Source organism: Neoarius graeffei, chromosome 2, assembly GCF_027579695.1.
Source record: "Neoarius graeffei isolate fNeoGra1 chromosome 2, fNeoGra1.pri, whole genome shotgun sequence".
NCBI classification, from domain to species: domain Eukaryota; kingdom Metazoa; phylum Chordata; class Actinopteri; order Siluriformes; family Ariidae; genus Neoarius; species Neoarius graeffei.
Window position 1 is genome coordinate 32,455,651 of NC_083570.1, and position 17,342 is coordinate 32,472,992.

Below are 17,342 nucleotides of genomic sequence, written 5' to 3' on the forward strand. Positions count from 1 at the left end.
TACTAAATCGAGATTAAGAAAATATACAGAGCTCAGTGCTCTGGAATTATGAAAAAATATTTTTGGTAAATTAAAATGATATATAAAATAATCCCACTGACTGGGGACATGGCAAATATTTTTGAAAAGGATTATTCACTCAAAAAGCAGAGCTGTGATTATTTCACATGTCGGAAAGCTGTAATGCCAAATTCATCTCATCTCATCTCATTATCTCTAGCCGCTTTATCCTTCTACAGGGTCGCAGGCAAGCTGGAGCCTATCCCAGCTGACTATGGGCAAAAGGCGGGGTATACCCTGGACAAGTCGCCAGGTCATCACAGGGCTGACACATAGACACAGACAACCATTCACACTCACATTCACACCTACGGTCAATTTAGAGTCACCAGTTAACCTAACCTGCATGTCTTTGGACTGTGGGGGAAACCGGAGCACCCGGAGGAAACCCACGCGGACACGGGGAGAACATGCAAACTCCGCACAGAAAGGCCCTCGCCGGTCCCGGGGCTCAAACCCAGGACCTTCTTGCTGTGAGGCGACAGCGCTAACCACTACACCACCGTGCCGCCCTAATGCCAAATTGTATGTGATAAATGTCCAAATATAACGTCATTTTCCGGTGTCTTTATTTCCCAAACGTGCTCTTTTTCTGCACTGGGTATCTGGGCAGGAGATCACATGGAAATACCATCTAAAAAAATTACTTGATTAGGTATATAATTAGTGGATAAACATTTATTTCTGTAAAAATTTTTTATAGCTAGATAAATGTTCAACTAATTATAAAACTATTAGAGATGGTACTTTAATGTAAAGTATTACTGTATAAACTGATATCAACACGAAATAATTCCCAAATGTGAAATTAAATATTAATCCAAGAAAAGCTTTCAATATTAAATTACAAACAAAAATCAAATTGGTACTGAAGATGACATTTGACTAGTTTTTGTTTCTTGCTGAATTTAAATAAATAAATAAATAAATAAATAAACTAGCTAACTAACGAAGCACAAATAATCAGAGAAAATGACTTAAGAGAGACAAAGGGGGCCAACTCTCAGGGTCATTAAATCCATCTCCATGACAGTGACATCACTTCCTGTGTATGGCTAATCCTTAAACCTCCACCCTCCAGATGTGTGCTCCTCTAGTTTTGCACTTGACAGTCCAAATGAATACAGCATTGACCAGTTAAGTAGTTTAATACAGAGTTATATAGAATTATGTATATAATTTCCCCCCGCTTTCATTTTTTTAAGCTTCTGGTTTTCCTTCAGAGAAGGACAGAGGTGAATGAAGAAACAACAGCATGAATATGAGGAAATGGAAATCTCGAGGAAGGCCCTTGAGATATTCGCCACAGAATGGCGCAGGCAATAATAAACAGACAAAAACTAAAGAGAGCAGACACTGGCATAGTGGTTGTCTTATGTTTTGACATGTGGTCCATTTAACTAATTCTCTCTCTCTCTCTCTCTCTCTCTCTCTCACACACACACACACACACACACTAGTTCCAACAACAGGACTGAGGTCCACACAGTATTCAACATTGTGCCAGGAAATTAAGAGGGATCCCAGTGGTTCAGGAGAAAGAACGGTTTTCAGGACAAGAGAAAAGATGATGCTCTCTAGGAAAGTGGTTGAGTCCCTTTGTATTCAGGGCTGGTCTGCAGATCAGAACTGGTACCATTTCTTATCCTTACACTTCAGCATCATCTGCAGGACACAAAAAAGACAGTGAGTGGCAATATGAATCACTGCACAAACTACATAGAAATTGTGGTAAAAAAGAAGAAAATAAAACTGCAGTATGCAGAATAATCAAAGCGGATTGAAACCCCAATAGTTCAGCAAGAAGTTGTAACCTAAAATCAAGCTGGTACCTCATGGGCATGTTTGGAAAACGAATCAGCGCTAGCCATCATGGCCGCTGTCCGCTCTTCCACCTCGCTCAGTTTATGCCCCCTCTCATCCAGCGCTATCCTTGCACGAGCCAGGTCACCTACAATACCTGCCGCTGCCCCCTTCATGCCCTCAATGCCCCCTGGTCCAGGGATGTGTTGAGCAAGGCTCCGGGATGCCTTACCTGCCCCGGACTCCCCAACTAAGGACATGGAAAAAGTGATATATTAGTAATTATCAATATCATTTTCACAGCACCATGTGGCCCAATGATTTTATTTCAATCAATCTACTTAAATAAACAAACAATGCTAGTTCTCAAGTGTCTTTCCTCCTTTCATTGACATCCATATCCACCATTCCTTGTTACTTTCAAGGTCATAAATTTGTGTACTGTCTATGTAAAAGAAATGGAACCCATTCTCATTCTTACAGAGTTCTTCTCGATCCAGGGACTGTGCCCCTCCTCCAAAAAGGCCCTTAAAAAATCCCCTGTTTGGAGCCTCTGGTGTCTCCACTGGAGTGAACAGCTCGCCGAGCATCTCCTGAAATGTACCACATGAATTTTTTCTTTTCTCTTTTGAATGCACTTCAGCAATCACCAACCACTCAAAGCATGCTGGATGATGAAAGCACACACGCATCATGTTTACAAACCTGCAAGTTCTCACAGACATCCTGGCTGTACGTTATCCTCTGGATCTCAGTGGGGGAGGTCAGGTACATGGCCTGGCCCAGGTTGGTGAAGCAGAATGTCCTGGCTATCCTCATGTCTGTCAGTGGCAAGTAGTTTACATCCAGCAATGGTCTGAGCCCAGGCAAACTGGAGGTACAAGAGAATCAGGACAGTGCAGTTTAAATTCATGTCTGCTCTGATAAAGTACCGTGAGTTGGCTTAGTGGTTAATGGTCGGGAGCAAAGAGAATAGAATAGAATGCCTTTATTGTCACTATACACATGTACAATGAGATTAAAGCATCTCCAATAACAGTGCAAACAGCGTGTAGAGAGAGAGAGAGGGTAAAAAAAAGGGGGGGGAGGGGGGGGGTAAGGTGCACAGTCCTGAGGTGTATGTGTTGTGTTACACATTATGGAGTGAGGTATTGCTCAATTGCACATTATAAAGTATTGCACAGAGAGAGGGTCACATTATAAAGTATTGCACATTATAAATTATTGCACGAGAGAGTCACATTATAAAATAAAATATTACACATTATGAAGTATTGCAAGGTAAGGTAAGGTGCACAGACTTGAGGTGTATGTGCTGTGTATAAGGTGCACAGTGCTGAGTATGCATGAGTTCTACTTGCGGTTTGGTCATACCAAAGACCATCATAAAAATGGTACCTACTGCTGTCTGGCAAGGCACGCTGCAATAGAGATGTGAGTGGGGAGGCAAACTCTCACGGTTACCAGAGGACACCCCCCCCACCACACACACACTATAACTCTAGTTGTACAGGCGAGAGGCTGAGGGCTAAGGAAACAGAGATTGGCGCCGTTCGATTGCATGGTATGGGAACGATTTTTTTCTGACAAAGTCTGTCTGAATAGACATTAAGAAGACATTACCCAGACCTGGAGGTGGAGTCGGTGGTCAGGCTGGAGCAACAATTTTGACGTCATTAAAAGATTTGACCTTCACAATCATATTCATAAATATAATTAGTATGCTACAATTAAATACCATTTTGTAACTGCTAACATGGGGAGTTTTGTCCTTCTCTGTGACAGAAATAATGATGGGCAGATGCTGCCCTGATCTCTCTGTCCTTGCTAAAGATTTATGAGTTGCTGAGAGATCAGGAGACAGATAAAGTCCAGACAGTCTGCATCTGTGTGATGCATCATGTCTCCTCCCATCTGCAGTACCCTGGAGCTTTGCAGGCACTGGCTTTGCCCAACAAGACAATGACAGGAAAATACTTCAAGCGAGCAGGAAATATAAATGATAGTACATTTACTTTGAAAACATCAAAGAGATGCTCTTTTAAACCAGCTATAGGAAAAATATATTCATCAACAAGACACACCATATATCCTAAATCAAGTACTAAGTGTTATTTAGAATTGACAACAATAACCAGCTACTATTTTTTCAAATGTACTTGAGGTTTTTGAGTTTGTTACATTCCACAAGAAGGTGGGATGAGCTTGCCATGCTACTGTCCTCCTATTAGCATCATGTTAATTAACTTGGCCTTTATCAACGTATTGCAGACACTGCAAATCAGAAGTGTGTGCACACCATGGCTAATTTAGCTGTTTGCCACACAAAGGCTGAGAAAAAGAACAATAAAACATCTACCTGTCCTCTGGTCAAATACTCTGGGATCGTTTCCGATCTTTATGAGAGATGTTATTCTGACTGAAACATTTGAAACATTTATACACTATGTGGCGTGGCCTCTTCCAGGATGACCCCACCCCCTTCCACTCAGCATGAGGAGTCAATGAATGGTTTGATAAGCAGGAAAATGTTGGAATCATACATGATAGGAGATTTTCAGGAGACACATTAGACAGTACTCTCCATCACCACCATCATCCATCCATCCATCCATCCATCCATCCATCCATCCATCCATCCATTATTTGTAGCTGCTTATCCTGTTCTACAGGGTCGCAGGCAAGCTGGAGCCTATCCCAGCTGACTATGGACGAGAGGCGGGGTACACCCTGGACAAGTTGCCAGGTTATCACAGGGCTGACACCACCACCATCAAAACACTAAATGAGGGAATATTCTTTGGAAAAAATAGTGTTCATTTCTCCAGTACAGTTCCAGAGACATGTAAACCTTGACATATAAAACTTTGTGTCAAATTCAGAGAATACAGAATACACTTTTTAATGTTAATTGATGAACCCTGATGAAACAAGAAGTAGAAAGAAGAGCTCTTTCAGAAAAACATACTGTATGCACAGCGTACCTGAGGGTCATGATGTGTCCATTGGCACAGAAGCATGCCACACAGATGCCTGGGCCCACATGCACCACGTCTGCCCGCAGCACAAACGATGTCTCTGTGATGTTGTGCTTGAAGATGCAGGTTTGTGACGGTAGTGAAATCACTTTGGCCTGTTTCTCTGAGCATACCACCATGTACTGGCTCTCATTCAGCTCTTGTGAGGTGGAGGGTGAGACAGACACTGGCCTCCTCCTCCTCACTCTCTCCTTCTCCTCCTCACTGTCAGTGTTTGGTTCGTACCACAGCTCTGAGGCGGGTGGGAGCATTGAGCCTGACCCATCCAGGAATGCCATCCGGATGATGCTTCCTTTTAGTCGAATGAAAGTGCCTTAAGATGCAAGTGTGACAATTAACAGGAGTCTGAATCCATTTTTAATAAGTACACCAATGGTCAAAAACTAATACTGGAACCATTATCCAAATTTTTAATGTTCACTGATGTTATGTGTTCACAACTGTAATTGCTTATACTGACTCATTATTATAGTTGAGTGATGCATGGTAAAGTTTGTGATGGAATCTTAATAAAATATACACGTCTATAAAAAGCAAGGGCAGGTGAAGTTATAAATAAAAATAAACTCACCACTGGGTGAGACGATGACTGGCTGCAGTAGCCGTTGCTCTCCTGCAGGGGGCATGTTTAGGGAGATAGCAAGGACCGTACCTAGGGAGGTGCCTACCCACAGGGCAGGGCTTAGGGAGCTGTCCATTTTACGTGTGTATGTCTGGGTGAAGTAGAATGACGTTATGGCTTCCCGTGCTTCCTTATCAATACTGGTCACACTTGAGCTGCGTGAGCGGCAGAATGAGTTGTCCCTGTTGTCTAGTGGTATGGCACCCCGTGGTGGACATACAGAGAGTAAGACAGTAGGGGGAAAACAAGAAGAAGTAAAGCTCCCATTCCTAAAAAATTTTTCATTAACTATCTACTGTAACAGTAGTACATGGGTGAAGTGTGATTATTGTTTATGCTGGAAACTGGATGAGGAAGCCCATATGCACGTTCCCATTGCATCAAGAAAAAAAAGAAAGAAAATAAACATAAACCAAGTAAATGGCATCAAATGTGATGTTTTGATTGTGAAAACCATGGCATTGTTGACAAATTGATGTGTGTTTCTTCGCTGAATGCACTGAATGCAAATGCATTAGATGACCACATGCTTGGAATGTCGCTGATCCATAGTCTGTGAATTTACACTTGCTTGTCTTACAAATACAGAACTCTGTAGTTCTGTATTTGTAAGTGTCTCCAGTGTCTCTGAATACTGTTGTGAAAAATTGCATAAAAAATAAGCTGCAGAAATAGGTCTGTAACTTTTTCGATTAGTTGTGCAGTTCTGTCGGATGACGCTACTGGTAGTATGACACACACAGGTTGTATTAAACATATAACAGGGTTATATATAACAGCCTGGGGGTGCTTTTACAATTTTTACATTTCTGGGAGGTCAGTTTCAGTTGAATTCAGCAACTTTAGTTTCAATACTCAATATCTGTTTTGTTCATATCATGAACATTTGTTAGAGTGAAATGAAAACATAACATGCAGAGAATCCAGATGACAAACTGAATCCAGTGGACCTACTGGTAAACAAAACTCTCTCACTACGTTTACATGCACATCCAAATCGAGCTGCTGTTGGTAATCGAGCTGAAGGTCCCAGCAGGGTGCCAGAGAAATCCAATCCTACATGCACACAACTGAAATCGGGCTATTGTGTGAGGTGCATTGTGCACCCGAGCCACAGGTGGCGCAACACGCCCCATCGTGTTGGTACACTTCCGGTTGTCGTCATGAAGAAGAGCTATTCAAGAGTGTAAACAAAGTTATCAGTTCCGTGTTCTCCATTGCGCGTTTTTCTCCCATGCATGAATTTTAATATATTCAACTCCTTAAGCTGAATGAGCATGAACTCTGTCTCCTCATTGCTCCAGAAGTGCACGTTTCTGCTCGCCTGTGGCAGTGGGGGCGTGGTCAAGCGTCGGTCTGTGACAGGAGGGCGGAGCCAGGGAAGGTGAGTGGCAGAATCACTTCACCTGACGGTAATTAACCTGTGTTTGTGTGTCTTCCCAGTAACCGCGCCCTATTTAAGGAGGCAGAGGGAGAGCAGAGGGGAGAGCTCATCCCAGGACTAGAACACAGCGCGCGCGTGTGTGTGTGTGCGCGCGCGCGCTTCTCTCAAGAATAAAAGTAGGCTGTTAAACTGAAAGGTCTGACAATAAAAAGCCTATTAGTACCAGAAGCTTTGTCCTGCCGTCCTCTGTGCTCCACCCACACTTCAGAGAGCTCTACATCGCCATTTTCTCTTCTTCGTTTGTTCCTCCTGACCTCTTCTGCTGCTCGCTACTACTGTTATCATGCCGACCGAGGCTGTTGTGTTTCCCGCTTGTGGTCTCGTCACTTCCGGAAGTAGCTCGACAACTAGCTCGATAGGGTATACATGCACAAAGTAGCTCGGCAGAAATCGCATAAACTAGGTCGTGTAGCTCGATTCCGAGAAATCAAGTTTGGTTCAATTTCAGCCGAATTAAGGTGTATACATGGCATTTTGAACTTCGATTTCAGTCGAGCAACGGCAGAAATTCGATTCTCTCTATGTGCATGTAAATGTAGTGACTGTGCGATAGGAATGTCAATATGCCTATCCATTGTAACAAAGACATACTGGTAATAAATAAATCAGCACAAATGGAAGTCCATTAAATTTAGTCACTGAAAGTGACCTCAGCAAATCTCATGGAAGTATAAACATCCACATTCATTGATTTTCTGCAGTGAAGAACTGATTCAGTGAGTTTTTAATGAACTGAATTGACTGAAATTGACCTCAGTGTATAGAAAGAGCTGTGAACATTAAGAAAAGTTAGACTGAGCATTTGTCAGGAACAGTGTGTTCAGATACGAAGGAAAAAAGGAGCTTTCATAAAAGTCTGAAATTAAAAAGTAGGAATAGTTGGTCTGAGACAAATCCATTAAAGCATTTATTAATGTAGAGTGTGAACATGTTCAGCGAACAGAGTTATTTGTACATCGTGTGGATCAAAATGTCACAATTAATATAACTAGGAAAGAACTCCAGTCTCCCAGGAGCTATTAGTCTTTCACTCACTGACATGAAACAAAAATTATGACTCTCCAGACTCCAGACAAATGTGATGTTGGTCCTCATTTTCAAAAATCTATGAAATGTGAACAAGTCAAAGCTTACCCAAGTCTGGCTTTAGCTCAGTAGGCAAGCTTAATTTCCGTGACATCTTTGCTGGAAGAAAGAAAACACTTCTCTTTACAAACTTTCAAGAACGTCCGAGGATATAGTCATGCACTTTTTTTGTACACCAGGGAAACGGGTGACAACGCGGGTGGAAAATGTTTGTAGAAATTCAGAAGGAAGAAAAAAAAACAGTGCAGATGTAATACTGTAATGGGAATCGGAGACAAAACAAATGCTTAATTAAAATGCTGCATGCTGGACGGATATAACCAGGTAATAGATGCTGGGTCTCACAATGCCCTGGAAGAATGAAAGTGCCAGCAACCCATGCCACAAGCATGCACCAAACAGCAGAACAAAACCAGGGAGTGATGGTGGTTGAAGGGAAGCAAACTGTGTTCTATTGAATCCAGAATGAATGAAAAGGCTTTAGTATTATAATAAAAATAAATATAGAACTTAAGACACCTAAGAGAATGTGAGTCTAACTGACTCACTAACTGACTTATGGATAAAATCTAACACTTATTTAGAACTAATTGGCTCAAAATAGATGTTGCACCAATACACTTTCATGCAATACCGAGAATTTATTTTTAAAGGGCTTATATTATGAAAAGGTTGGCACAGTGATGCACTGTTGTCTCACAGCAAGAAGGTTATGGGTTTGAGCCCAAGGGCAGACTGGGGGCTTTCTGTGTGGAGTTTGCATGTTGTCTGTGCAGATTTCCCCTGGGTGCTCTGGTTTCCCCTACAGTCCAAAGACATGCAGTTACGTTAATTAACTGCTCTAAATTGCCCATAGGTGTGCATGGTTGTTTGCCTGGGAAGCTGCGACAGGCTGAACAAGCCAGCGGTAGATGAAATGTGCTCTTGATAGACGTAGACCTGACAAGCCAATTGGCATACAGGGCATCAGGATCAAATAAAGAAATATTATGAAAAACTCACTTTTTTAATGCTTGTGCACATACATGTGGGAATCTGGAGCCTACCAACCCACAAACTCTGAAATAAGACAACCCAGGCAATTTTTTTTGGCCTGTCTATTTCAGAAAACATGTGCTTCAACAAGCTGTTCAGATTTGGCTCCCCTTTCTGTGTCACTAGGGGAGCTCATTAGAGTTATACCACGATCCCATCTGAGTATCTCCACTCACAGACTGAGAAATACCTTTGCGAAGGTGTGCTAGCATTATGTCGAAGCAGGCTATGTACGGGAACTTCTCTGTTGCCTGGAGCACATATCATTACATCGACCTCCAGCCTCGGAGGACAGAACAGCTGAGTGGATTGAATTTATTTTTTGATGGCAACGCCCCAGCTACAGTTGACAAAAACCTGTTTGTGTCTGACTGCTTTACCAGTACATCCTTTACCTAGTCCAGTACAACACAGGACTAGCAACAATATTGTTCCTAAGAGACAGATCAATACCAACTGTCCGTGGCAAACCTGCAGACAAGGGAAATATAAGTATTTTAAAAATAATTGTGCGATGTGTTTCTTTGGCTGTTTATCACTAGCTAATGCTAACAACTGGTAATAGAGGTATGCTAATTTTCTAGAAAGTTCTTGGTGTTACTTGTTGCAAGATCCATGATACCATCAATTAATCAATCTTATCAACACTTAAATGACAAGAGTAAAATGGGAGAATGGATGTCAGGGTTAGCAACATTAGCATGTTGTGCTAGTGGAAAATGTGCTTTATGTCCATCTGTACTTTACCAACTTCCCACTATCCCATTACAGTCCATGCTTAGAAACAAATCTAGAACATTTATTCGACAGAAATTCACAGATAACCATCATATTTACAGGAAGATGGTCATTTGGCTCAATTAGTGAGGTGTCTGTGTGACAAGTGAAGTCAGATGCACCACGCTACACACGTGCTACAAACATGTAGCATGCAGTCCACATAATCCTTATAGATCAATCCAACAAAAAACTTTTTTCCTATATTGTTGTTCTTTTTTTAGACAGAGACAGTGGTTACACACAAAGGGTGGGATCTCTTCTTCTCTCTGTCCGTCTTACCTCCTCTACCGCCGCCATTGTAGAATTGCTGATGGTTAGACGTCAACACTTTTTTGGGAAGGAAGTAAAGCATTTTGCAGTTAGAAATGTTCTCTCTGTCTGTTTCTGAGATTATGATGATGTAATGCAGCTGCGACTAAATACATATAATGAAGCCTAATAATTATTTATCTCAGCTTTGTCTGGTAGGTAAAGTGTAACAGCAGGTATGCATGTGGTGATTACGCCAAGATTCATTACAATTCTGTCCTGACATTTCAGTAGTAATCATAGCATTATATTTTAAGTTCTACGACTTACGAAGGTCAATGTCGTACAATTTATTGAAGAAGGTCATTATCAACTTCAAAGTTATCATGTTTTCTTTTACTGTTTGTAGGTACAGGAGCTAACACCCCAAAATATGCATTTTATTAATGTCGTTTTGAAAAGATAATACAGATTTTGTAAAATGGAAACAGTCTGTGCTCAAGAGACAGATTTGATGTCTCTCAGAGAAAACAACAAAAGTGTTGGATCATTTTCAGGATACGTGGTATATATGTAATATAAATAAGAAAGGAAAACTATGATTCCAAGAACAAACTCTTGTTTAATGGCCTGATACAGATGAATACATTTACATGTTTGGGTTTTCGATTAAACTGAATTAAAATACCTGTTCCTGAGCAAACACTGGAATGTTAATATATCTGTAAAGCTTCTAAATTGTATGTTTATGTAAAGGAAAGGTCACCCCACATGGGGCTGGAACCCTGTTCTCAGCTAGTGGCAGCAAGACCTCAACCCAGTGAGCCACAACAGACACAGAAGTACCAGACACCAGTGGTATCAATGGACAATGATTATAATTTATTCATGAAATAACCAATCGTTCTTTAAGGCAGTGCTCTCTGGCTCCCTCTTGTGATGGAACAAGGTCAAGCTGGCTGTCCCTTCCCCCGTGTGTGTGTGTGTGTGTGTGTGTGTGTGTGTGTGTGTGTGTGTGTGTGTGTGTGTAAAAGCCAAGAAAGTAGAAAAATCATCAGTAAGCCATATGTGTAATCGTAATGTAGTACTTACTATTATGTATACATTGTTTTGCTGTCTACACCTATTCAGAGTGATGACAGTGTAAAAATAAAATATGCCCATGGTACCTTTTGTAAGTGTCACTTTTCTCTTGTTGAGCATAAATGTGGAACTGACTGAACTCTAGGTATAGTGAGTATACCTCCGAGTCAGTGTTTTTGTAGAACAAACAACTGATAATTCCCAAAAGATTTGCACAGATTTCCTTCGCACTCTTTTCTTTGTACATGTGTGTTGATAAATGTCAGTCACTCAGTGCAAAGAGTGTTCACAGCACAGCATTCAGTAATGCCCACAAAACATAAAAGGAAAACCTCACAAAGAGTTATAAAACGCAAAATGAAGGGGGGGAGAGTTATGACTCACGTCTACATCAATAAATATATACTGTATGGCCAAATGTTTGTGGACAGGACACCTGACCCATATGTGGTTCTTCCACCAGTTGTGGCTTCCCCAGGCCTCCTCACCCAACATCAGTGCCTGATCTCACTGATGCTCTTGTAGCTGAACTGAATGAACACAAATCCCCCACAGCCATGCCCCAAAATCTAGTGGAAAGCCTTCCCAGAAGAGTAGTGCTTATAATAACAGCAAAGTGGGAATAAATCTGGAATGGATGTTCACCAGGCATATGGGTGTGATGGTCAGGGGTGCACATACTTTTAGGGTATGGTTTAGCAGTGTAACACCTGCAACTGAAATGGCCAAGGTCTGAAGATCATTTATAGAAAAGGTGAATTACGTAGGTATGAATTAAGTGTGGTGAAAAGAAAATGGCTTGAGATTAAAATGAAAAGGAAAAAGATATCTACACTCCTAACTGATCATGGACACTGAGGTCAAAGGTTTGCATACACCAGAGGCAGATCCAGGCAAATGGGGGGGGGGGGGGGGGGGGGGGGGGGTGTCAACTCAGTAAGGCTGGGGGTCCGGGGGCCTCTCGCATGACACACTACAATGTAGTACACTGACCACAAAACAGCTTATATCAATAAATTATTACTATTTTAGCAACTGCAATCTGAGCTCCTGCTCAGGACATTCAATGTACACATAAGACAGTGAATATACCCAGGTAAACTCAGAGAATGCAAGTGGCCACTTAAGACAGAGCTTAATACAGAGATAACTATAAACAAAGACTGCAAGAGTTGCATATCTATAATATAAAGTCAGTCACTGCAATCTGAGCTCCTGAGTCTAATAGACTGAGAGAACTATACAATGATTGTGTGAGTTGCATGTGAACAAGTCCTGGAAGTCTTAGTTCCCAAGACTCAGGGGATTTTAAGCAGATTTTCTTCAGAGCCATTGCAAAAATCAACATCTCTCACAGACCTATCCAACCGCTGTCGGCAAAATCAAAGTGAGGCTCACCCCTAAAATGGCATGTGCACCATGTACATACACAGGGGATAGTAAGTACAGGGATACCCTATTAATGAATATGAGCAATAGCCAGACGGCTGATACATGTGTGGCTGCTGCAGCATCTTATCATTTTGGCTTGTGAACATGCATGATAACGATACCATAAACATAAAAGGATGGCGCACACCCTTTTATCTACAGTCCCGGAATACAGTATGTTATTATGTACTGTAGATGCACGAAGTTTCCGCACCCTGTTAAAATCCAACAGGACTCACCCAGCTTGCTTTTCACTGCATTCATGTCATGAGCAAAAAATCTAAACTAGGACCTACTATTAAATATAAATTTATACCATTAACTCTTCAGCTCAATCCCACATAATTTATTTTGTTTATTTTATTTTTAAAACCTTATTAATTAAATAAAAAGCAGCAGGTATATCTCGGTATCTGCAATACTAAAATCCCCCTTTAAATCTGTGCTCGTACACCTAGGCTAAACCTAGGCAACCTAAAAGTTCAGTCACTTATCTCTTTTTATAATATGCCAATAGCAAGAAATGCAAGCGTTGAAAAACTTGGACATGAACAGAAATGGCATAAAATAGCCAAATTAGTGCTGGCTCTCAAGTATTGCATAGTATTAAAAGTTAGATCAAATTAAAAGCCAGCTTTCATCCTCCAAAAAAAAAAAGACAAAAATAAAAACGATACCAGTCTCTAAATATGTATTCCCTCCATTCCCAGCTGAATTTTCTATTAGCCTAATGCCAGCTGACTCATCGCAGTGTGCTAGTTTCTTTTGCCTTAATTGAATAACTGGTTTTATTCATCTTAATTCATGGAGCTGTGTTGGCTTGCTTTCTTGAATTTTTTTTTCATATTGCGTCTTTCTTTAATTAATTCCATAAATATGAAATGACATTTGTGAAACAGTGTGTGATTTAAATAAATAAATAAATAAATAAATAAAGCCATTTAAACTTGACAGCATAATCTGCATATAAAACTGCAGTAGTAACTCATTGCTGTATATAATCTGAAGCTGATCAATCAAGGTTCATATTAGTGAGTCTCCTTAGTATGCAGAAATATAAAAACTTAAGAGCTCTTGTGTGATAGAAACTTTTTTTCTCCAAGCTATCAGGATTTTCACAAAGGCTTAATTTCTTAACTGTGCAAATGCTCCTATGAATGATGAACAAACAAATTCATGTGCATCCATATTGATAAAGATTATTATTAATATCATCACTGGTGATGTTGTTCTATATCAAGTTCATATCTTTTATTGAATATGAACGGAAGTGCATAAAAGTGACAGACTAAACGAGGAGCAGATGAATGCACTCCAGACCACAGTGTCTATATTTGAGCTATGAAGTTAAATGACTGTATCGAACCTCCTCACATCAGACTAGTTCAATCAAAACTGGGCAGAAAGATTGTAAGATATCACACTGTATGTTACAAACTTTCTTGCATGTACTCCAAATCTGTTCTCAGCCTCTGACCAGTTAATTCAGTACAATGAATTAAAAAAAGGGAAAAAATATTTCAAAAAGAACAAATCAAAAAGATTGTGTCAGGGGTTGTGAGTGTGGGTCGTGTAATGGGTCCATAACATGCACTGAAGGTCTTATTACCTGAGGTGGGGGATTTGCAGCGATCCTCTGACGTAGTTGAGCCTTCGCTGATGTCACACAGCCCTACAGACCGAAGTCGAGATTTAATTTGTAAAAAAAATAAACTGTATATTTTTAGAAACAGATTTGCTAAAATATACTCCACCATTTCAGATTTCCTCATCATGATTATACTGTCATACTCTTTGTTCCTATATAAAATCATAACCTACACTTTCACGTACGTAATTTTCAGCCAGTACAGATATTCTAATCATGAATATTTATGAACATCTAAGATATGAAACAGGGTGGACAGGAGGATGGGAGCAAATCCACCATTATGGAAGCTAACATAAATGTCTCACAGCAGAAACAAGCTGAGGATCAATGAAATAGTAGGCTGTCATTTAACCTTTTGATGTGACATCTGACAGGTAGTTTCTCAGACACTCTTTCTACAAACTCTTTGAATAGAGACTTGAATGAGTATAGAATAAAATATATTTCTTTCAAACACAGACTGACATTCAAATATAAAAGCTGACATTTTTACATTATAGATGTGACATGCCTCAACCAGCACACCATATATTTCATATAGGAATGATACATTTTTCTCTGTAATTAGACCAGAGAAGTTAAAGACATTAGTTGGGTTTCCCACTGCAGTTTTGCGCAAAATAGAAGTGATATTTAAAAAATTTCTTGTAAAAGAGCGGCGGCTACAATTATTGACACCTTAACGATCTTTTGGCCATTGCAAAAGTACAGTGGTGCTTGAAAGTTTGTGAACCCTTTAGAATTTTCTATATTTCTGCATAAATATGACCTAAAACATCATCAGATTTTCACACAAGTCCTAAAAGAGAACCCAGTTAAACAAATGAGACAAAAATAGTAGGGGTGTCAAATTATTGCGTTAAATGCGATTAATTAATTACAGTCATATTTAGCGTGTTATGTTTTTTTAATCGTGCTAATCTAATTTTTAATCTCTAACTTTACTGTTTCTGTATGCGAGTTGCCTTTTTATAAAATCCGTTTTGATGTGTTGGGCTGCTTGTGCTTGAGTTGTTGGGGTGGAAAACAATGGTCAGTCACACCTGAAGTGGACATTGATTGGCTGTCATTGTGTTTGGGCTTGTTGAGCAGAAACTGAGAGGCTCCCATTGGGTGAAGAGACGTGAAAATGGAGGAGCATGTGAGAGCTGTCAGTCTAATGAACGGGAAATTTACATTTCAAAAACTAAGGCGCTGTCCACACGGCAACGGATTCAGGTGAATCTGATAAAATTGTTTATCGTTTCGGCCTGGCGTCCACACGGCACCGGCGTTTTGGGTGCCCCAAAACGAAATCTTTTGAGAACGGGTTCCAGAGTGGAAAAATCTGGCAATGGCGCTGTTGCGAAGTCGTCTGGATGAGTAGAACGGATTTGTTTACAATGACGTCACAACCACATGACAATCCCGCCAGCAAAAATAGGGAAAAAAAAGGAGCGATCTCACCTCTTCAGATGTTGGTTTAAGTCCGACAATACATTCCTCAAAAAGGGTGTAGAAGAACAAAGTAATCCATCAACATGTAGCATTCAATTTATTCCGGACCATTAAAGAATTCTGGAGGATCTCAGAATGTTGGCGTACCGGCTTCCATCTACCCCCGTTGATTCCTCTCTCTCTCCATCTACCCCTGTTCATTCCTCTTTCCACATCTCCATTCAAAAAACGAGCACGTGATTTAAAGGGACTATAGCCATAGGACAGGGAGTGAGAAGGTGTGCGAGTGTGACAGTGACAGGGAAGAACCTAGGCTCATGCTCGCCCTGAATTTCTCTTAGAGTGAAGGCAGAAGAACGTTCAGCACCTGGCGAGGCTTTCTATGTATTAATTTACATAGATGTTTTAATATGAAATATAAATAAGTGTCTTAGACAATAGATACTATTTTACGCTACTGACTAATAATCAAAACTTTATGTGGTTGATGCTACAGAAGAAGGGGTTTATGCGCATGCGTCTACTTCTTCTATTGTTCTGGTGGCTCCGATGGGACCGTCTTACAGCGCACGTAGAGGTGTGGCATGTGTATTGCATCGTTTTCAGCAAGCGTTGCGTTGCCATATGAACCTGATATTTTACTGATCTGTTGCCCATGTGGACGCGATATTTAAAAAAAAAAATATCATTGCCGTTGTCGTGTGGATGTACCCTAAAGGTTGCAGGCAGCACTTGAGACTAGTCCCAAACACAGCAGAATGGAAATGGCTACGACTGCATCTGTTCAAGTCTGTTAAAAACAATAAATGACTTTATAAAGCCACTTTTTTTGTTATATATCAATCTTTTGATCTGCCACAGTAATGTAATGAATTTAAATGAAAATACCTCAAGTTGAGGGCTTTTCTCAGTAATTTTTAGGTGAGATTAAAAAAGAGATTAATTAGATCAATTAATTACAGATCATAATTAATTAATCTCTCAATTTTTTAAATCTCTTGACAGCACTAAAAAATATTATACTTGGTCATTTATTTATTGAGGAAAATGATCCAATATTACATATCTGTGAGTAGCAAAAGTATGTGAGCCTTTGTTTTCAGTATCTGGTGTGACCCCCTTGTGCAGCAATAACTGCAACTAAACGTTTCCGGTAACTGTTGATCAGTCCTGCACACCAGCTTGGAGGAATTTTAGCCCATTCCTCCATACAGAACAGCTTCAACTCTGGGATGTTGGTGAGTTTCCTTACATGAACTGCTTGCTTCAGGTCCTTCCACAACATTTTGATTGGATTAAAGTCAGGACTTTGACTTGGCCATTCCAAAACTTGAACTTAATTCTTCTTTAACCATTTTTTGGTAGAACGACTTGCGTGCTTGCTGCATGACCCACCTTCTCTTGAGAGTCAGTTCATGGACAGATGTCCTGACATTTTCCTTTAGAATTCACTGGTATAATTCAGAATTCATTGTTCCATCAGTGATGGCAAGCCGTCCTGGCCCAGATGCAGCAAAACAGGCCCAAACCATGATACTACCACCACCATGTTTCACAGATAGGATAAGGTTCTTATGCTGGAATGCAGTGTTTTCCTTTCTCCAAACATAATGCTTCTCATTT

General features: G+C 40.4%; 1 protein-coding gene across 4 annotated transcripts in view; it reads right to left on the reverse strand.

Annotated features, from left to right (window-relative positions):
- Positions 1 to 1,683: 1,683 nt before the first annotated feature.
- stxbp5a (syntaxin binding protein 5a (tomosyn)) overlaps positions 1,684 to 17,342 on the reverse strand; it is a 322,570-nt gene continuing 306,911 nt past the window's right edge. Inside the window, exons 19-27 of one of the 4 annotated variants that reach the window (XM_060914103.1) lie at positions 14,241 to 14,303; positions 10,148 to 10,195; positions 8,103 to 8,152; positions 5,473 to 5,755; positions 4,848 to 5,214; positions 2,569 to 2,734; positions 2,345 to 2,456; positions 1,893 to 2,113; positions 1,684 to 1,725 (exon numbers count right to left, since the gene is read on the reverse strand). In XM_060914103.1, coding sequence (XP_060770086.1) covers positions 1,684 to 1,725; positions 1,893 to 2,113; positions 2,345 to 2,456; positions 2,569 to 2,734; positions 4,848 to 5,214; positions 5,473 to 5,755; positions 8,103 to 8,152; positions 10,148 to 10,195; positions 14,241 to 14,303 — 1,352 coding nt within the window. Of the gene's footprint in view, positions 1,726 to 1,892; positions 2,114 to 2,344; positions 2,457 to 2,568; positions 2,735 to 4,847; positions 5,215 to 5,472; positions 5,756 to 8,101; positions 8,153 to 10,147; positions 10,253 to 14,240; positions 14,304 to 16,897; positions 16,901 to 17,342 lie in introns of all 4 variants that reach the window. The other 3 variants (XM_060914104.1, XM_060914102.1, XM_060914107.1) reach the window with 3 other exon arrangements.